Below are 23046 nucleotides of genomic sequence, written 5' to 3' on the forward strand. Positions count from 1 at the left end.
AGCCAGGAGTCCCCAACAAGGGACCCTAGGGAACAGCCGCACTAAGAACCTTGCGGCCAAAGGAAGCATCCGCCGATGCCTGAACATCTACTTTGTAGAATTTTGTGAAAGTGTGCACGGTCGACCAGGTCGCCGCCTTACACACCTGGGCTACAGAAGCCCCATGACGACAGGCCCAAGACGTACTCAGAGATCTAGTAGAGTGCGCCTTCACAGGTACAGGGGGAACCTTCCCCTGCAAAGCATAGGCCTGTTCAATGGCCTGCCTGATCCATTTGGCGAAGGTAGAGGCCGAAGCCGCCATGCCCTTCCGAGGACCCTCTGGAAGAACAAACAAGGAGTCCGTCTTTCGAAAAGACTCAGTCGATTTAAGGTAAACCCTTATCGCCCGAACAACATCCAGAGAGTGCAATCTCACCTCCTTTGGATGTTTAGGCTTCGTGCACAAAGAAGGCAAGACAATATCCTCATTAAGATGGAATTCCGAAACTCGTTTCGGAAGAAAAGAAGGATTAGGTCGCAAGACCACCTTATCCAAATGAATAACCAGGTACGGAGACTTGCAGGACAAAGCCGCCAGCTCCGACACTCTGCGAGTCGAAGTTATCGCCACCAAAAGGGCGACCTTTTTGGACAACATAGACAACGAGATCTCCCTGATCTGTTCAAAAGGAGCACGTTGTAACGCAGATAGAACGAGATTCAAGTCCCAAGGGGGCAGGGGATCCCGCCTAGGGGGAACCAGATGCCGCACACCCTGAACAAAGGTGCCAACCAATGGGTTGGAAGCCACGGGACGTTGAAACAGAACGGCCAGAGCAGACACCTGACCCTTTATCGTAGCCAGCGCCAAACGCTGATCAACACCCGTTTGAAGGAAAGACAGCACACGGGACACCGAGTACGTGCGGGGTGAAAACCCCCTGGACTCACACCAGGCAAAATAGGCCTTCCAAGTACGGTAATAAACCTTCCCTGAGGAAGACTTCCTCGCGTTGATTAAAGTATGAACGACCTCCGGAGAGAGACCCCTCTCCTTCAGGACCTCGGTCTCAACAGCCAGGCCGTCAAAGCCAGCGACTGTAAAGCAGGATGGTATATCGGTCCTTGAGACAGTAGATCGTCTCAAAGAGGTAGACGCCACGGGGCGTCGACCGCCAGATTCACGAGGTCTGCGTACCAGGACCGGCGAGGCCAGTCCGGTGCCACAAGAATCACCGTGTTGCGTTCCGAGTGTAACCTGCGAAGGAACCTGGACAGCAACTGAATCGGTGGAAACGCGTACATCAGCCTGTACTGATGCCACGGGGCCACTAACGCGTCCGACGCGTCTGCCCGAGGGTCGCGCGTCCTTGCCACGAACCTCTTCACCTTGTTGTTGAGACGAGACGCGAACAGGTCCACATCTGGAAGACCCCACTTCGCGCACAACATCTGGAAGACAGCCGGGTGGAGAGACCATTCCCCCTGATCCAGGGTCTGGCGACTCAGATAGTCCGCCTGCCAGTTCTCCACTCCCGGAATGTGAACCGCCGTTATCGCCGGGACATGAGTCTCGGCCCAAGACAGAATGTCGGCCACTTCTCGAGCCGCTCGGGCACTCCTGGTGCCCCCTTGGTGGTTGATGTAGGCCACCGCCGTGGCATTGTCCGTCTGCACCCGAACCGGGCAACCCTGCAGCCGGTCCGTCCAGCGATGAAGACAGAGACTTATCGCACGCAATTCCAGAATGTTGATCGGAAGGGAAGACTCCCCCTCCGACCAAGTCCCCTGGGCGGACAGAACGCCCAGAACTCCACCCCAGCCCGACAGGCTGGCATCCGTGGTGATCACCGTCCACGAGATCGGACGAAACGACTTGCCCCCGGACACCAACGGGGACTGGAGCCACCACAGAAGGTTTCCTCTGGTGCGATGACTCAACGAGATTTGAAGATCCAGAGATTGAGGTCGTCCGTCCCACCTGGACAGGATCTCCGCTTGGAGACCCCGCGTGTGAAACTGGGCGAAAGGAATCGCCTCGAAGGCCGAGACCATCAATCCCAGACATCTCATACACGTCCGCAGAGACGAGTTCGGAACGTCCCTGAGGGACCTGACTTCCGGCAGGAAGACCTTCGCCTGCACCGAGTCCAGAATCATTCCCAGATAGGGGAGACGAACCGACGGACTCAGTGTCGACTTTGGAAAATTTATCGTCCAACCAAACTCCTGCAGAGTTTGCATCGTGACAGACAGGTCCTTCTCCAGACCCTGGCTGGTCGCAGACCGAACCAGAATGTCGTCCAGATACCCCAGGACAGAAACGCCCTGGGCCCTCAATAATGCCAGAACCGGTGCAAGCACCTTGGTGAAGACCCGCGGAGCCGAGGCGAGACCAAAGGGCAACGCCACGAACTGGTAGTGATCCTCCGCAATGGCAAATCGAAGGTATCTCTGATGACCCTCGAATATGGGGATGTGAAGGTACGCATCCTTCAAATCGATGGAGGCCATGAATTCCCCCGGAACCAGGGCAGCCACCACCGACCGCAGGGATTCCATGCGGAACTTGCGAACCCGCACAGAGCGGTTCAGAGCCTTCAAGTCCAGAATCGGACGAACCTTGCCCTCCTTTCTAGGCACGGTGAACAGATTGGAATAAAACCCCCGAAACCTGTCCCGATGAGGCACCGGAACCACCACTCCCTGAGCCCTCAGGTCCCGCACCGCCAGGTGCAGGTCCCGCAAGCGCTCTGGAGACAGTTGAAGATTTGAGGGAAAAAATCTGCTCTCCGGCCGAGAGAGAAACTCGATCTTGTAACCAGATCGAACGATTTCCTGAACCCATCTGTCCCGCACACGGGCCAACCAGGGCTGAAGAAAACCGAGCAAGCGTCCCCCCACCCCAAAACTGGGTGAGGGCGCCCCTTCAGGCCGAACTGTTATGGGCTGCAGATCCGGATTGGCCGGACTTCGGTTTACCAGACCAGGGCTTCTTCTGAGAGCCTTGACCTTTGAACGGTTTGCCCTTGTAGTGCGGCCGAAAGGCACGAAAGGACCCCTGAGGGGGCCGAAAATTAGCATGCTTCTTCCCAGAAGCCCCCTTAGCCTTGGGGAAATGGGGTAAGAGAGTGCTCTTACCCCCGGTGATCCCCTTAATCAACACATCCAGGGACTCCCCAAAAAGGCGAGACCCATCATAAGGCAGATTGGCTAAGGTCTTACGTGAAGATTGGTCCACCGACCAACATTTTAAACAAACCAGGCGGCGAGACAACACCGCCACGCTGTGCACACGTGCAGCCAACGGAACCAGGTCCAGGTCCGCATCACACAGATACATGACACCCTGGTGGATTTTATCCACCATATCCAGGGTCGCCGGCGAGGCCGAGTCGGCCACTAGGACGCGCCTAAGCATCTGCGTCCAACTTGCGATCGCCTGGGCCGCCATGAGAGAAGCAAACAGAGCCTTAAGCATAGAACCCGTAACAGAATAAGTATGACGGGCAAGAGACTCCAGTCTCCTATCCGTGGCATCACGGAAAACAGGGGAATCCTCTGCAGGAATCACAGTGGCTTTGTTCAACACCGCAATTGCATGATCCACTGGTGGAGGCACACACCACCTTTCATCAGTGGAAGGCGAAAAAGGATAACGCAGCTTGAATCTACTTGGTACCGCAAAAGGTTTGCGCAGATTGCGCCATTGATCCTTAACAGCGCGCTGAAAATCATCATTGCAGGGAAAAACCTGCGGCGTCCTGCGTTTCCTCTGCGTCCCATAAGCCGCCAAGGCAGCGGGGGGACACACTTCGTCCTGCAAACGCAGCGTTTGCTTCATGGAAGCAATCAACTCATCCATGATTGCAAGCTCTTCAGGCGAGCCAGGGGGAGAATTATCAACCCCCTCAACTTCAGCCTCCACCTCAGACCCCACTAGATCAAGAGAGGAGCGGGACCCCGATAAGGAGGCCCCCGCCATAACAGCCCCATCACCTTCACCCTCAGAATCAGAGGAAAGAGCAACTCTGGGCCTTTTAGTAGATTGAGCAGCCACCAGCATTTGCACCTGAGCAGCAAGGCCAGCCACAATAGTGGCTAAATCCCCCCCTGGGGGGGAAACAGCGGTCCCCTGGCTTTCCACCAATACTGTAGGAAATTTGCCCTCCTGAGAATCCATTGCCCCTGTAATGCCAGACAACCAAGGGTTAACTGCCCCTTTTAAGCAAGCGCGGCAAGCGCAGCCCACCGCACCACACTCAAGCACAATGAGACCCCCACAGGGAATATGCAAACTGAACACAGGCAATGGATAGCAAGAACAGAAGGATAAAACCTGAGGAGACCCTCGCCGCTGCTGCTGCCTCGATCGGTGTTCCTGGAAAGAGGAAGTGATGCTGCCAGGGCGCTGTATGTAAGCCTATGGAGGCTACAAGAAAATGGCCGCCATGCATGTAAACCATGCGGCCGGAGCGAGTGTAGGCAAGATGGCGTCGTTTGGCGCCGAAACCGCCGCTCCACAGTGCATTAAAACACACATTACATTCCAATATCAGAATACATGTCAGATCGCCGCAGCGATCGCTGTATATGCCCAAACATGCCAAAAAAACATGCCCCACAGCACACAGCTTCTCACACTGACCAGTCTGACACACACAGTGTCATACAGCTCCACCCCCCCCCCCCCTTGCAGCCCACAGCATGCAGCCGTGAAATAGGGAAACAAGCAGTGTGAATAGAGGCAGGTTACAAAGTCCCAGACTGACACCCACCCAGACAGACAGGTCCCCACATAAATACACTTACCTCACATGGCGTGGGGGACCCGCACAGGCGAACAAGCCGCTGCACATGAGGCAGGGAGAGTCGCATTCAAGACGCACACAATGGGGGTTAAGAAACCGCACAGCGTCCAGTGAGGTAGCCACCTCACCAATCATCCCTGCACCGAACAGGGATGGGTCGTTCACTGTGCCAGGAGCGTTACCTGGCTGAACGCTCGATGGCAGACTGGGAAGCCACTGACCCACGACCTGCGACCAGGGGGATGAGCCCAAGACCCAGTCCGCATGATCCTCTTCATCCGAAGAACTAACTAACGCTGACAAAATAACAGCTAAGTAAAGGTAGAGAGAAAAACTCAAACAAAATTTTAAAAAGAAGAAAGAGTCTGGGACAGAAAGTCCCAGCACAGAGAGAGCCAGCAACTCCTGACAAGCTAGACATTAAAACTGAGATATGGTTGCAGGAAGTAGGAGGGTATTGACTGAGGGGACCACCCCTTGAGGGTGGGATATGTTAAAAGCTTTATTGTTAACATATTCTGTTGCCTAGCTACTCCTTCGGAGCAAAGTCTAATACCCCATATGTGACGAATATGAAGAGGCGGCGACTGTCGGAGGACGTAAGAGAAAACTGGATTTCGTAAGAACTTACTGTAAAATCTTTTTTTCTGAAGTTCATCGACAGACGCAGCTCCATCTCTTCAGAGACTATAGGGTTATGCTCCTCCAATCAGGAATAGGCACTAGGCAGGAAAAAAGCTAAATCCCGCCTATAGGACTGTCCCTGCAGGCATAACCCCACACACTCTGCTATCAGCAATCAGTTTCGTTGCAAGCAGTGTTTAGAATACAGAAAAAAAAAAAAACCCATTCACTCAGAAGTAGAGGGGCAGGTGCTGCATCTGTCGATGAACTTTGGAGAAAAGAATTTTACGGTAAGTTCCTACAAAAATCCAGTTTTTCAGAGACTTTAGGGATGTCCCAAAGCAGTATATTGATGAGGAGTGAGAAGACAACGCAAATCCCCAAAAGCTAAACTTAGCCGACCAGGTAACATGGAGCTCAAACAGGAACGACTGGAGCTCACCCAGAAAAAACATACACCCTCAAAGAGAAGCAAAAAAAAAAAAATGGATTTTTGTAAAATCTTACCGTAAAATCCTTTTCTCTTAAGCTCATTGACAGACGTAGTCCTTGTTGATAAATAACAACTCGGGTTATGCTGCCCTCTACAGGAGTAGGACTAGACAGGAAAGAAAACGTTCTGGCCACACCCTAGGGGCAGTCCCAGAGAGTATATCCTCTCACTTCCTGCTACAGCAAATCAGTTATGTCACAAAGCAGTGTTTAGAGAATTTAACCCAACCCAACTCAAAACAGAGGGGGCGGGTATTACGTCTGTCAATGAGCTTAAGAGAAAAGGATTTTTACGGTAAGATTTTACAAAAATCCATTTTTCTCTGTCGCTCATTGACAGACGTAGTCCTCGTTGATTAATAACAACTCGGGACGTCCCAAAGCAGTACCATAAATGAGGGGTGGGATGACAGAAATCAAAATCCAGAAGGCCCAACCGGAGCCAACCAGAAGCATCAAGGACTCATCGAGCAAAAAGATGAGACCTAAGTGAAACACCCAACAAACCCTTGAGGTAGACCAACAGTCTCCTCAGATTGCGGCCTGCAGAACCTTGTGGCCAAAAGAGGCATCTGACGATGCCATCACATCAACTTTATAAAATGTTGTAAAGGTATGAACCGACGATCAAGTCATCGCCTCGAAAACCTGGATCGCTGACGCCTGATGGCGGAAGACCCAGGAGACACTAGGCGCCCGAGTAGAGTGCGCCTTAACAGGGAACGGAGGATTCCGACCCTTAATAGAATAAGCCTGTACCACCGTCTGACTGATCCATCTAGATAAGGTGTCGGCAGACACAGGCAACCCCCTTCAAGGGCTATCCGTGATCACAAAAAGGGAGTCCGTCTTACGAAAACAAGTTCGTAGTCGTCAAGTGTATCCTTCTGAACCCCATCCAAGGAGTGTAATGCAACTCCCAAGGATGGCTAGTCTTAGGACACGGGGAAGGTAACACAATATTTTTATTCAGATGAAAACTCTGAAAACCACTTTAGGAAGGAAGGATGGATTCGGAAGAAGAACCACCTTATCCCTATGAACCACCAGAAATGGGGAATGACAAGATAATGCGGCCAGTTCTGACACCCTGCGTGCAGAAGTAATGGCCACCAAGAAGGCCACCTTCTGGGATAATGTAAGCAAGGGAATCTCCCTAATATCTTCAAAGAGAAGTTTCTGAAGAACTGACAACACTAAATTAAGATCCCAGGCGGTAAGGGTGCACGCACTGGCGGAGCCAGATGTCGCACCCCTTGGATGAAATTCCGCACCAAGGAATGATTAGCCAAAGGTTTCTGAAAGAAGATTGCTAACGCTGAAACCTGACCCTTGATAGTGCTCAAGGACAATTTCTGCTCAACCCCTTGTTGCAGAAAGACCAAGATTCGGATCACCGAATAGGTATGTGGGGGAAATCCAAGAGATTCAAACCACGCAAATATAAGACTTCCATGTGCTGGAAGTCGCTTTCCTTGCTTGAACTAGAGGTAGGAATAACTGAAGCTGACTCTCCCTTGTCCTTCAGTACCTGGGTCTCAATGGCCAGGCCATTAAGCCAGCGATTGTAAAGCAAGATGGAAGATCGGTCCCCGAGACCGCAAATCCTCCCTGAGAGGAAGTCTCCAAGGAGCGTCCGCGACTAGCCTCACCAAGTCGGCGTACCAGGCTCGACGAGGTCAGTCCGGAATTTCCAGAATAACTGGAATTCCCTCCACCTCTATCCTGCGAAGAAGTTCCCGCAGTCGATTGGATCCGAATCGGGCTGCTCTAGAGCTGCTCGGTCCAGTAAATCAGACAAAATCTGATCGCTCTCAGTTCCGATACCCTATTGGTAACCTGGATACTATCGGAAGGAATGACTTCCCCTGGTTGAGCATCAGAGGCTCCCTGGTCCGCTCGCCCAACCGGATCCGATTGTCCAGGAAATCGGAATTCTGATTCCATAAGAAAAGAATCTCTTTCAGGAGAATTCGGGTATGAGACTGGGTATACGGTACTGCCTCTAAGAAGGCCACCATCCGTCCCAGCCAATTGACGGACAGCAACTTTCGAATCGTTGACTGAACCTTCTGGAGTTTCTCCGCAAGGAGAAAACCTCTTGCCCAGGATGTATCCAACCTTAGGCCCAGATAGTTCAGTCTCCTGGTGGGAACCAGGGATGTGGGAAAGCGAAGAAAAAGGCTGATGTCCTGCGATGATGGGGATATAAAGATAGGCATCCTAAATGTCTATGGACGCCAGGAATCCCCCTGATGCAGGGAGGCCACCACTGTTCGGATGGACTCTATTTTTCCCCAAGTCCAGAAATTGGACGCACCTTGCCCTCTTTCCTGGGCATTGTGAACAGGTTCGAATAGAACCCCTGAAACCGTTAAATGTTAGCAGGGAAGAATCGCAGCGGTGGAAGTGATAGAAACTCGATCCTGTATCCTGACCGTATGACCTCGCGAACCCCTTAGTCTGGGGTTCCGGCAAGCCATGGATCCGGAAACCGGTGAAGACGTCCCCCCACTCCACAGATGGGTAGGGGCACATCAGGCTGTATTTTTCAGGCTTGGCTGAGCCGGACTTTTTGTTTAGCCGACCAGCGCCCTTTGAAACCCTCTGAAGGGGCTTTGGAGGGTTTCGCCTTATCGCCCGCCCTCGCGGAACGAACAACTCCTTATGAGCAGAAAGGGAAGGTCATCATTGGCTACGAGGTCCTCTTTAATCTAACAGTCTGTGGCAAGACAGCAGGTGGTACCGTCTATCCTTTAAAGAGGGATTCCTCAAACGGATAGCGCCTAGCCATGCGTTAGGAAATAACAGGGGTTCGTTTCAAAACGACCCCATTTGGGTAAAGGAAAATCCTTCGCCCTTTTGGTAGGCTAACAAGTACCAAAAAGGAATTTCAGTCTCAGCTACCTCTGCCGGTATAACCTCAAGACCAAAGGTTTCCCGGACGGACACAACTAGTGCATCCACCATTCTTGTGCTATGGCGGAGGCAGAAACGTTCTCCTCACTGCTGAGGAGACATTACCTGAGACAACAGCCCCATAAGAGGGACCTGCAGCTGCATTGACCAGCTCCGAATCCGTATCTGAAGTATCAGATAAACAATAGGGGTAGGCGGGGGTCGCTTCTTGACCCCCGTCCCTGACAGGCCACCTACTCCCGGGATACCAAAGACTCTAAAACTGCCGATAATGCATTAAAAACAAGTGGGGTACTGGAGGGTCCTGCGGCCACCTTGAGGGGATCAGGTGGGGATACCTATGCGGCAGGGTCAATGATTATACAAGACACTTGCCAGCGACAAAAAATGACAAAGTAAAAAACTTTTTTTTTTTTTGTGTCCCCCAGTCGCAACAGTGCCCCTCAGTGTTACCTGCCTTTTTGGACCCCACAGAGAGAGAGAGACCCCAAGGCTCATCCCTGATGCACAGAAGTTTTCATCAGCTTGCTCAGTGCTGTCCTGTTACAGACAGGAAGTCTTTGGCACTATTTCCTGGGTCAAGGAGGCGGCTCCGCCCCTTAACACGCCTACCGGCGCCTCCCCCTGGCTCCATGAGGTGTTTGGTCACCTCAAACATGGCCGCCCCCATGTTGGAGACACGAGGCTACGCCGATATGGCAGCCTCGTGTGCTCTGCAAGAAAATGGCGGCGGCCTGTTAGGATAGCGGCGGCTTAGCAGCGGCCTGCGGGATGCTGTATACGGCCTAGCGGCCTGTGGGAGTGCATCGGCCCCCCAAACTTCACCCTGGATGGTGATCAGCCTGGACGGCGGTACCGGACTCTGGTGGGCCGCATGCGGTCCGTGCCTGCCCTTGCTGGAGGAATGCAATCTGGACTGCAGTTATACATGCATAGACATCGCCCTGTGAACACCTCTGACAGGTAGGATACCTTATGCTACCACAGTAATATTCTAGTACTGCCACTGACTTCAGTCATCTTTACAGTTTTGAAATGACATTAGATTGTCAGCTCCCAAACCAAGCCTCCTGGTTACTTGTTCACAAAAATCACACTCAAATAGGGGGATCTGTGACACGTTATAGGATAGAGGGGAGACCCATCCTTACCATTTCAGAGAGGGGCCCGCGTTCACCACAAAACCCGTCAGGGGGAAAAGGGGGAACATACTACTCACCATACCGGAACCAGGCGGGCACCAACTCCTGACAGTACCCCTCTCCACCGGGGTGGGAGGGCTGTCGACCAATACGGACGCCGTGACTCATGGTCATTGGCGTTTCAGCGAGACGTTTAACTCGTAGGGTCAGTCCCCGTCCAGTGGGACTATGTCGCGGCCGACCCAGCGCGGAGCTATGGCCTGCACGCGCTCGTAGGCTGAACTGGGGTGACCACTGGATCTCAACATCCAGCCCGTCGCCCAGTTCCAGCTTTCTTGCTTGAAGATCTCACAGGAACACTGGAGAAAAAAAGCTGTCTAAAAATCTTCTAAGAAAAAAATCCTGCCAGGACCGAAGATCCCAGCAAGGTATCTAGGTCCGTTCTCCTAACTAGACAGAAAAAAACTGATTTGCTGTAGCAGGAAGTGAGAGGATATACCCTCTGGGACTGCCCCTAGGGTGTGGCCAGAACGTTTTCTTTCCTGTCTAGTCCTACTCCTGTAGAGGGCAGCATAACCCGAGTTGTTATTAATCAACGAGGACTATGTCTGTCAATGAGCGACAGAGAAAAAAAGATTCTCTTCAAACAGCAGCTGGCAAAACCTTGCGGCCAAAGGAAGAATCCGAAGCTGCCAACACATCACTTTTTCAACTTTATTAAGTTTTGTGAAAGTATGCACAGATGACCAACTTGCCGCCCTGCACACTTGCAGCACTGACGCCTGATGGCAAAAAGCCCAAGAGGCACTCTGTGCCCTAGTAGAATGCACCCTAGTAGAATGCGCCTTCACAGGGTAAGGAGGAACCTGACCCTTCAGTGAATAAGCCTGAACAACCGTCTGCCTGATCCATGTGGATATGGTCGCAGCAGACGCAGCCAATCCTTTTTGAGGTCCTTCGGTAAGGACAAAGAGTCCGATTTCCTGAAAGATTCAGTAGCCGCCAGGTAAACTCTAATGGCCCGAACCACAGCCAAAGAATGCAAGGCAATTTCCCTGGGATGCTAGGGCTTAGGACAGAGTGAAGGCAGCACAATGTCTTCATTTAAATGGAAATCAGAAACCACCTTAGGAAGAAACGGCTGATTAGGTTGAAGTACCACTTTTTCTCTGTGTACCACCAGATAAGGTGAGCGGCATGACAACGCCGCTAATTCAGACACTTTGCGAGCAGAAGTGATAGCCACCAAGAAGGCAACCTTCTGACACAATGAAAGCAGAGAAATCTCCCAAATGTTCTCAAAGGGAGGCTTTTGAAGAACAGACAACACGAAATTGAGATCACATGGTAGTAGAGCGGACCGTCTCAGAGGTGCCATATGGGGCACTCCTTGTATGAATGTACAAATCAAGGCATGTGTAGCTAACGGGCATTGGAAATATTTAGCCAAAGCCGACACTTGGCCTTTAATAGTGCCCAAAGCCAACCGCTGTTCAAACCCTTTCTGCAGGAAGGCCAAAACCCTAGCGATCGAGAACAAGCGAGGGTGAACCTTCAGTGATTCACACCATGAAATGTGCGATTTCCACGTATGATGATAGATCTTCCTGGAGACTTCCTCGCCTTCAAAAGCGTAGGAATCACAGGATCAGGAAGACCTCCATTTCTCAACACCTGGGTTTCAACAGCCATGCGGTTAAAGCCAGCGACTGTAAAGCAGGATGGAAGATCGGGCCTTGAGACAGCAGATCTTCCCTGAGAGGAACTTTCCAAGGAGCATCGGCAACTAAGCTTACCAGGTCCGTGTACCAAGACCAGCGAGGTCAGCCTGGAGCCACCAGAATGACTGGAACCCCTTCAACCTCTGTCCTGCGAAGAAGCCTCGGCAGGAGTTTCAGCGGAGGGAACGCATAGATCAACCGATACTGACCCCAAGGAGTGTGTCTGTGGCATTGGATAGAGGATCTCGAGACCTGGCTATGAACCTCTGCACCTTCTTGTTGAGACAGGAAGCAAACAGATTGACTTCGGGAGTCCCCCACCAGACACACAGGTGATGAAACACCTCCGGATGTAGGGACCATTCCCCTTGATCCAACACCTGACAACTCAGGAAATCCGCCTGCCAGTTATCTACATGTGGGATGTGCACAGCAGAGGGGGTTGGAACAAACTTTTCCACCCAGGCCAAAATCTCAGCCACCTCCCTGGCTGCCAAGACACTCTTGCAGACGAGTCGTCCAGTGGCTCAGACAAAGCTTTATTGCTCTGAGCTCCAAAACATTTATCGGCAGTTTAGACGCTTCTACTGTCCAGGTTCCCTGGGCACAGAGCTTCCCCAGTACCCCGCCCCATCCCAACAGGCTGGCGTCCGTGGTCACCACCGTCCAAAACAACGGGAGGAACGGCTTTCCCTGGCACAGTGCTGGAAAATGGAGCCACCATAACAGAGCAGATCTCGTGTTGTGACTCAACCGAATTAAAGTATCCAAGGACTTTGGATCCTTGTTCCATTTGATAATAATCTCTCTTTGCAATGGTCTGGTATGGAACTGAGCAAACGGAACCGCCTCGAAGGTTGATACTAAGAATGGGCTTGATGTTCATGTCAAACTCATCAGCTGTTTATGTGTTCGGTGAACACACGAACAAATAGGGAGCTAGGCGGGAAGTTCGCCCACCGCACCCCAAAAAAAAAAAAACTCCCGCGCTTCACACACGTCCAGCATAATGAGCGGCTAGAGCTGTGACAGCTCTCTTATAGGAAAGGGGCGGAGACACCTGCCCCTTCTCTTGTGACATCAGTTAATTTATTCACTGCACCAGCACCATAATGCACTGCACTGGTGCAGGGAATACATTTCTGATGTGACAGTGTCCCCGCCCCTTTCTTATAATAAAAGACGCTGTCACCGCTCTAGCAGCTCATTCGCTAGGAAGCGTGTGAAGCGGTGGGAGCGTCTTTTTTTTTTTTCTTCTTCCTATTTTTCGAGTGTGCAGCGGGCGACGTGATTGACGATGGATTTACATCGGGGGGGGGGGGGGGGGGGCATGGACACTATTTTTTTATTTTTTAATAAAGGACTTGTCAGAAACTGGCTTTTGTCTTTTTTTTTTTTTGAATGGGTAGGGGTACGATGTACCCGATATCCATTCACATGTGGGGGGTTGGGATCTGGTAAAGGGGGCTTCCAGATTCTGATAAGCCTCTGCAGACCCCCACAACCACAGCCCACGGTTGTCGGGAAGAGACCCCTGTCCCTATCAACATGGGGGCAAGGTATGGTTCCCCATGTTGAGGGCATGTGGCCTGGTATGGTTCAGGAGGGGGGGGGTTTTGCACTTGCTTGTCCCCACCCCCATCCTGGCCAGCCAGGCTGTGTGCTCGGATAAGGGGCTGGTATGGATTTCAGGGGGAACCCCACGCCGTTTTTGTTTGTTTTTTTACTTTTGGCATGGGCTTCCCCATAAAAGCCATACCAGACCCGAGGGGCCTGGTATGGACTGGGGGGGGGGGGGGGACATTTTTTATCTGTATTCCTGGGAGCCAACAATACATTAGTCGCGAGCAAGTTTAAATTACATTTTTTCCTTTATAAATGTCAGTATTGCTGCCACAAGCTACATACATCGCACAAATGCGCCAATTTACAGGAACATTAAGGGGGCCCCCCCGGGCACGATATCTAAAGAATATTTAAATTATTATTATTTCACTTTAAGCATTATTAAAATCACTGCTCGGTAAAAAATGATCGTTTTAAAAAAGAAAAAATAAAATTAATTGATTCATGTCCCCCCAGGGCAGTACCCAGGTCCCCATACACTTTTGGGCCAATAACTTGCATTTAAGCCTTTAAAATGAGGACTTTTGATATTTTATGTTCGTGTCCCATAGACTTTAACCACTTGCCGACCGCCGCACGATTATCTACGTCGGCGGTCAGCCCCTCACAGGCAAACTAACGTAGGGCTACGTTGCTTGCTTGTGAGGGTCTAGGGAGCGAGCGCGCGCCCCCGGAGGCGCGCTCCCGCTCCCGCGTGGTCACGGACCCCCCCCCCCCCCGCGCGTTTGACCAGCGGACCCGATGTCCGCCGGCCACTCGGCGATCGGCGGGGGAGAGGGAGAATGTCAGGCAGCTTGTGTAAACAAGCTGCCTGTCATTCTCCTCGCTGCAAAGACACTGATCACATGGATCTACTATGTAGATCCGTTGATCAGTGTCCTTACAGCTGAAGCCACAGCCAATCACAGTAGAAAGCACGCCCCTAGGGACACACACAGCCCCTCCCTCCCAAATAAAGTTAACCCCTTCACTACCAGTGTATTTTTACAGTAACAGTGCATATATATAGCACTGATTACTGTAGAAATGTCACTGGTAACCCCAAAAGTGTCAAAAATGTCAGTCAAGGGTCCGATCTGTCCGCCGCAATGTCGCAGTACCGCAAAAAAAATCGCAGATCGCCGCCATTACGCGTTAAAAAAAAAACAACAAAAATGACAAAAATCTTTCCCTTTGTTAGTAAACGCGATAACTTTTGCGCAAACCAATCAAAATACGCTTTTTGCGATTTTTTTTTACCAAACATATGTAGCATAAAACAAATTGGCCGAAAATGTTAAAAAATTTTGATTTTTACATTTTTTTGGGGGGGAATTTCATATAAAAAAAATGTGAAAAATATTGTTATTTTTGCAAAATTGACACTCTTTTTTTGTTTATAGCGCGTGATCAAAAAATCGCACAGGTGATCAAATACCACCAAAAGAAAGCTATGTTTGTGGGAAAAAAAGGACGCCAAATTCGTTTAGGTACAGCGTCGCACGACCGCGCAATTGTCCGTTAAAGTCACGCAGTGCCGAATCGCAAAATACCCCCTGGTCGGAATGGGGGTAAAATCTTCCGGGGCTTAAGTGGTTAATGGAGTTTGCATGTTTGCTAGAACATTTTCCCTGTTCAAGATGTTCTGGTGCGAACCGAACAGGGGGGTGTTCGGCTCATCACTAGTTGAGGCCATCAGATCCAAGGCCCGCATGCAAGTCCGCAGCGAGGACATATTGTTCTTCAACAACACCCGGATCGCCCCCTGCAACTTCTGCAGCTTGTCCGGGGGAAGAAAGACCCTCGCCAAGGCTGAATCCAGAGTCAGGCCCAGATAATCCAGTCTCAAGGAAGGTATCAGGGCGGATTCCTTGAAATTGAAGTTCCATCCCAACTTCTGTAAGGAGCTGACCGTGATTGTCAGGTCGCTCATCAGGGCTGAATGGGAGTCTGCTCTCAACAGGAGATTGTCCAGATACCCCAGTATCGCTATCCCCTGTTGGCGCAACAATGCCAACACAGGGGCCAGTACTTTGGTAAACACCCTGGGAGCGGAGGCTAGACCAAAGGGTAATGCAACAAATTGATAATGCTCTTCTGCTATGGCAAAATGAAGAAACCGCTGGTGTCCAGCATAGATAGGGATGTACAGATATGCATCCTTGATATCTATGGAGGCCAAGAAGTCTCCCTGGTGTAGTGACGCCACCACCTTGAGAATGGATTCCATACGAAACCTCTGAACCCGTACAAAGCGGTTAAGAGTCTTGAGATCAAGAATTGGATGCACCTTGCCCTATTTCAGAGGCACAGTAAACAGGTTTGAATAAAACCCTTGAACGCGTTCCTGAGAGGGAACTGGCACAATCACCCCTCCTCATGTACTAACATTTCCAACTCATCCATTTTATTAGCTAGGCTCCTGGCATTTGCATATACCCTTCTTAGTTTTGTGGAATGGTGCTTATTTTTATTCATTGTTTGGTCTGAGGTTTGCCCGCACAGACCCCCCAATTGACGTAATGGATCTACTGTCGCTGCTGACCCTAATACTGCTTTCTGTCATTTTCTCCCTCCCTCCTGACTCTATTTCTGAGCCCCCCCCCCCCCCTAGTTTAAAAGCCCCTCCAATTTGGTGGCCATCTTTCTCCCCAAAAGAGCTGTACCATCCCCATTAAGGTGCATCCCATCCGTACTAAAGAGCCAGTAGCCGACTGATAAGTCAGCTCAGTTCTCCAGGAACCCAAACCCCTCCTTCCTACACCAGTTCCTCAGCCATTTGTTAAGTTCCCTAATCTTCTTCTGCCTCTCTTGTGTGGCTCGAGGTACCGGCAGTATTTCAGAGAAAACCACCTATTTAAACTAGAATATTTGCATAGGCAATGGATTCGGTTTATTCATTTTCATAGTCTAAATTAACAAAAAAGACAGTTGTCTAATCAAAAAGACAAAGTACACATTTACCATCATTTGAAATCCATAACTATAGAATCAGTTGTTCCTAAAGGGGGGGTTCTAATGACTGGCACCTAATCTGCACTGGTGGAATCGGTCTTATTTAAACTTCATATATAAAGGCCATGGGCTTGATTTCCTGGGCCGGCTGGTCTTAAATTAGCAGGCACTTTAAATCTTCACCACTTGCAGGTTTATTTTCTTACAGTGGAATGATTCATTTCAAATGACATTTCTAAGTTCCATGCAACACTTACAGACATTCACAACCTTTTTTCTGGGGGCTTTAGGGTTCATTTGCACTAGCTTCACCTTCTGAAGTGGATCATTTATTAAAGGTCTGGGAGGGAGCATTATGTTACCCCCTCACTGTCTGTTTTAACCCCTAAAAACCTGCAAGCGGTTGCAGGCAGCCTTAAATTTAATAAGTTATGTTTTGCAGGTGGCGATGTCTGCTGAATGCGACAAGGGGGATAATTTTTGCAGCCCTGTAATGCAAAGCATCACAGTTGCAGCATGTGTATGCCCTGGTTTGCTGCCTTGGAAGCATAAAGTTGAGCTTAATCAGAAAATTAAGTTCTGATGGATTACTTCAGGCTGGCCCCTTTTGCAGGTACAGCTATGTAAAATATAAAAAATAAGTGCCTATACGGTTTAAAGTCCAATGATGCACAGTCTCATCCTACTCTGCACATGCTCAGATGTTTTCAATTCTCTGTACTACGCTGAAAAACAATGCCACTAGAGGCCGATCTGCTGATAGCCCAAGGATTTACTGCTGCTCAAGGGTTACAGGCTTCAGCAAAATGAAAGCTACCAGCAAACAGGAACAATGATGGAGGCAATTCACAGAAAACTCCTTTTGGTAGAATAGGTCTTAATGTTAAATATATACGTTTCTTGCTAAACAACATTTTTTTATCAGGTTGTTATGGGTAAAGTTTTGCTTTAAAGGGAACGTAAAAATGCAGCTCAAATCCAAAATCCCCCCTCCCCCCCAATTGTTTGCATGTTTAAATATGTTTAAAAAGTCAGCAATTTCCATAGGGTGTACTTTTTCACCTGACTACAAAGATAGGGGCTGACAGACCAGTTCTGCAGCTGGAGGGACTCCTCCAGATATCATGTAGATTTTGACCCTGCTTGAATGCTTTACATGCAGAGAGCATTAGATCCTTTTCCCTTTATTTCCGTGTTACATGACTGAGATAACAAGTGAGGACAGAGCCACTCAAATTATCTGTGCAGCAATCAGGGAGCACTCAGGACTAACAAGAAGATCGAGTATACCCCCTTATCTGAGGATATCATAAAGCTGTTTTTGACCTAGTGGTGAAACACTGGTCGAAACTTAAGGTGAGAGTCCATCCGTCACTGGTGATGGGATTGTGAGAACCTTAATTATCCATAACGGCAGCTGCACTATTTTAGGCACCTTAGCGATATATTTAGTCGCGCTGATATTTAATTCATTTTTAGATTTTGACACTGCTCATCTATATCTAGTTATCATTTGAGACACATTTAATCAGTCTTTTATCCTTTCTAGGAGTAGAATGAGGAAACTGAGTGTTGCATAGGGACAACCTGGAGACATGGTCTACCTCTGCCTTCAGCTGCCTATATCTGTGAATTAATTGTCTGTGGTATTCATCATATGTTTTTGTATTTTGAGGTAAATGCTGCATAAAGTGAATTAATGAATTGACATTTTCAGAATCACATGAGATGTTTGAGAAAAATGTGTCATTTGGCCCAAATACCACATGCGATATGCTTTTTTGAATTGTCACCCATAACAGAGCTACACGTGTACCATCCCATAGAACTAAAAAACTTCTAAGGTTCTGAATTCCCTGAAGGGGCATACAATATACTTACAGTTTTGTGTTTGTGGAGGAGAAGGGCTGAAATCATGTGAGAAGCCATGACTGATGAGCAGGACACTGCAGCTGGAAGAAAAAAAAAATGTCAATGACAAAACAGGGTTTAAAAGAATGTGTGCGCTTCCCCCCCACACACACACAACTTTTCTGATAACTACATACACACAGACATTAGAACCTAACTCCTGCCAAAATGTTTTTTTTTTTTTTAGATTTGGGGGATATTAATTTACCAAACTCTGTGCCTGTAGATAAACTCTTAGTTCGAACATGGTATAACTAAGCATCCTCCATGGACAATAGTCTGCTATGTTATAAATTTAGGCCTGATGCTGCGCTTAATACTTATGAGTGAAAACAATACCTCAATACTATTCAGTGTAAAAAATCTAAAGAATGCATTGTTGGATATCTACTACTGTAGAGGATGAACCTAAAACCACATGCAAGGACTTGCAGTTTTATATAAAAGAGGCCATAACTTTATTAAGTCTTTAAATACAACAAAGTAACTGCAAAACTTTGTAACCATGATTCCTTTCACTAAATTACAACCCCAAATCCAAAAAAGTTGGAACACTGAAAATCTACTTTAAAAAAAAAAATGCAATGATTTGCAAATCTCATAAACCCATAGTTTATTTACAATAGAAAACATTTCAATTGTTTAAATTGAGAAAATGTACTATTTAGGAAAAAAAATAAGGTCATTTTGAAATTGAATACATCTCAAAAACATTGAGACAAGGCAGTGTTTTCCATGGTCTAGCATCCCTTCCTCTTTAAACACTCTGTAAATGTCTGGGAATGGAGACCAATTGCTGGAGTTTTGGGAAAGGAATCTTGTCCCATTGTTACCTGATATAGCAGGGGTAGTGAATTAAAATTCAAGGAGGTCCGGTCACTAAAATTTTCTTCTGGCCGAGGTCCGAATCTCAAGTCTGTGCCATGAAAGATTGTACGCTTCTACTTTCCTTTTTTTGGCACAGCCACGCTCTATGATGCTTTTCTTACTGTTTTCCCCACACGCTCTGGTAATACTCTGTAACTGTCCCCAATAGTGTTCCCCCTTACATCAGGTGCCCCGACCAGAGTGATTCATTACATTGGGTCCCCCCATAAAACAGTTGCCACTGTCAGGGTACCCCCTTATATGAGATGTCCCCATCAGAGTGCCCCCCTTACATCAGGCTTCTTCATCATAAGGCCCCCTTACATTAAGTGCCATCATCAGAGTTCCCCCTTACATCATTTGTACCCATCAAATAAGGTTAGAGTGCTCCTTTACATCAGGTGTCCTCATCAGAGTGCCCCCTTACATCAGGTGGGGCCATCACAGTGCCACCTTAGATCAGGTATTCAGATCAGTGTGCCCCCTTACTTCAGGTGTCCTCATCAGAGTGCCCCTTAACATGTGCCCATCAGCGCAATCCCACTAACATAATATGTGCCCATCAGCATGCCCCTTATTTTATGTTAAGGGGCACTCTGATTGGTACATTTTATGTTAAAGAGGTTGTAAACCTAAGAAAAAAAAACCTGGAAGACAAAGGCATAATGAGCTAGTATGCATCGCATACTAGCTCATTATGAAATACTTACCTTAGAACGAAGCCCCCGCAGCGCCGCTCGCTCACTGGTAACATGGCTGACATGTTCAGCCGCCTTACATTCCCGAGTTCGCGTCATCTGGCCACCTGATTGGCCAGAGCAGTGATGACGTCACTCCTGTGCATGCGCGCAGGAGCCGCCAATCATGGCACACGGGCACACGGGTTCCTTCAGAGCGCATGTGCTGATAACGTCAAACGGTGCAAGTTTAGTAGATATCTACAGTACCTATAGGTAAGCTTTATTATAGGCTTACCTTTAGATACAAACACTACTTGGGGGTTTACAACCACTTTAAGGGGTATGCTGATGGACACATTTTGCTGTGCCCATCAGTGTGCCCCTTAACATAAAATAGGGGGCAGCAAACAATGACTGCACTTAAGATTGAGATAGGAGAAAAAAAGCACTATAGCACTCTGACAATTAGTTAGCATTTTGATCCCTTTCAATGTCTCCTGCAACCATCACACACAGCAGACATAGCAGGCACCAGATGTAGGGTTTACACAGGTTCGGACATTGATCTCCCATCAATCAGCAGCAGTGATCACTGCTTACTACCTCCTTCACAGTGATCACTGCTGCAACATCTCTCCCCACTCAGTGATCATAGTTTTCTAATGCTGTAAAAATAGTGACCTATTCATACACTGCACCTTGTTCTGCTGTAGTCCATTCTTCCTCCTACTCAGTCCTCGCCACACATCACCTCTCTCTCTTCACACATTTCCCCTGCCTTACACAGACAGGAGGACGGGAGGCACAGTAGCTCTGAATAGAGGACGGAAGCTGCAAGCTGGTGATTGGTTGCTTGGACTGCCCTTTATCTTAGCAACCAATCACTGGCTTGTTTAGCTTCCGCCCTCCCTTCAGAACTGTCCCTGCCTCCCGAAGTTGGCTCTGTGAAGATGAAAGCGAAAGCGTGACAGCTGAGAGAAGAACAGGCATCTAAATGGCGCGACCGCTGCGGGCCGGGTGAGAGAGTGATTGGGGCCGGACCTGGCCCGCGGTCCGCCATTTAGTGATGCCTGTGATATAGGATTCTAACTGCTCAACAGACCTGGGTCTTCTTTGTCCTATTTTTTGCTTCAAGATGCACCAAATATTTTGATTGGTGAAAGGTCTGGCCAGCAAGCAGGCCATTTAAAGCACCTGGATTCTTCTACTAAGATGCAATGCTGTTGTCATGGATGCAGTATGCGGTTTAGCATGGTCTGCTGAAATAGTCCCTGGAAAAATATGTCATCTAGATGGGAGCATATGCTGCTCTAAAACCTAGATATATCTTTCAGCATTGATGGTACCCCTCCACATGTGCAAGCTTACCATTTTACCCTTACCCATTATTGTACCCCCCAAACAATCAGAGATGCAGACTTTTGAAGTGAGCACTGTTAACAAGCCAGAAGATCCCATTACTCTTTACTCTGGAGGACGCGGTGCCTTTGGATGCCAAAAAGAATATCATAGTTCAATTTCTCTGACCACAGAACAGCACTTTGCAATGACCATTTTAAATGAGCTCCTGCCTGGAGAAGATGGCTGTGTTTCTGGATCAGGTTAGGATATGGTTTCTTTGCATGACTGAGCTTTAACCACTTAAGCCCCGGAAGATTTTACCCCCTTCCTGACCAGGGCCTATTTTGCGATTCGGCACTGCGTGAATTTAACGGACAATTGCGCGGTTGTGCAACGCTGTACCTAAACGAATTTGACGTCCTTTTTCTCCGCACAAACAGAGCTTTCTTTTGGTGGTTTTTGATCACCTGTGCGATTTTTACTTTTTGCGCTATAAACAAAAAAACAGCGTCAATTTTGCAAAAATAATATTTTTCACATTTTTTTATATGAAATTCCCTAAAAAAAAAAAAAGTAAAAATCAAAATTTTTTAACGTTTTGGGTCAATTTTTTTTTCCTACCATATGTTTGGTAAAAAAAAAAAAAAAAAAAAACTGATTGGCTGTTGCTTGAGGTGTAGGAACAGTGATCAACGGTCCTACATAGTAGAACCATATGATCACCATTCCTACACAGGGAAGAATGACAGGCGGCTTGTTTACATCAGCTGCCTGCTTTTCTCCCTCTGCACCGACGATCGCCGAGTGACCGACGGACATCGAGTCCGCCGGTCACATGCGCAGGGGGGTCCGTGACCACGCAGGAGTGCGCCTCTGGCGGCGCGCGTTCGCTCCCTAGACCCTCACAGGCTCGCGACGTAGCCCTACATCGCTCTGCCTGTGAGAGGATGACCGCAGACGTAAATTGTCGTGCGGCGGTCGGCAAGTGGTTAATTTGCAATTTTAGATGGCATGGTGAATGGCGTTCACAGACTGTTTTTTTAAGTATTCCTGAGCCTATGCATGTCCATCACAGAATCATGACAGTTTTTAATGTAATGTAGTGCCATCTGAGGGCCTGAAGATCACAGGCATTCAATATTGCATTTTGGCCTTTTCCTTGCACACACAGATTTCTCAGATTTTCTGAATCTTTTGATGAGATTATGTACTGAGAAAAATACGGTTTTTGACCTACCATAAAACCCATTTCTATGATGTTCATTAACAGACACAGTTCCTGATTCTTCCTAAACATTAGGTTATACTACCCCCTACAGGAGTAGGACACTTGGCAGGAAAAAGCTGGACTATGCCTATGGGCAGTTCCAGGGGTATACACACACACACTCAGTTTTGTTACAAGCAGTGTCAGAAGAAAGCCAACTCCACAGAGGGGTGGGTGCTGTGTCCATCAATGAACAAAAGAGAAATGGATTTTACGGTAAGTCAAAAATCCCATTTTCTGTTTTGTTCATTGACGGACGCAGCTCCTGATTCTTCTTAACCATTGGGACGTCCCAAATCAATGTTAAACATGAGGAGTGGGAAAACAGCAGAAAAAAAATCCCAAGACTAACCATAGCCAATCAGATAATAAGGAGCTCAACCAAAACAACTGGAGCTCACCTGAAAAAACAATACACCCTCAAAAAGGACCAGGTCCTCCAAACAGCAGCCTGCAAAAACTTTCAGCCAAAAGTAGCATCCGCAGATACCAACACATGCACTTTATAAAACTTTGTAAAAGTGTCCACAGACGACCAGATGGCCGCCTTGCAAAACTGCATCACTGATGCCCGATGACGGAAAGCCCAGGAGGCACTAAGCGCCCGAGTAGAGTGTGCCTTAAGAGGGAAAGGAGGAACCTGACCACTCATGGAGGTGGAAAGAAGAGACCACATTGGGTAAAAGGTCAATGTGCAAAACAAGAAAAGGATCTTTACAAGAAAGAGCT

General features: G+C 48.5%; 1 protein-coding gene across 1 annotated transcript in view; it reads right to left on the reverse strand.

Moving 5' to 3' along the window:
• Positions 1–23046, reverse strand: part of GPAT2 (glycerol-3-phosphate acyltransferase 2, mitochondrial) — a gene marked incomplete at its 5' end in the record, with an annotated part of 339381 nt that overhangs the window by 113612 nt on the left and 202723 nt on the right. Inside the window, one exon of the mRNA XM_082253675.1 lies at positions 18133–18203. Coding sequence (XP_082109801.1) covers positions 18133–18203 — 71 coding nt within the window. The remainder of the gene's footprint in view (positions 1–18132; positions 18204–23046) is intronic.

Source organism: Pelophylax lessonae, assembly GCF_965119305.1.
Source record: "Pelophylax lessonae genome assembly, chromosome: 4".
NCBI lineage: Eukaryota > Metazoa > Chordata > Amphibia > Anura > Ranidae > Pelophylax > Pelophylax lessonae.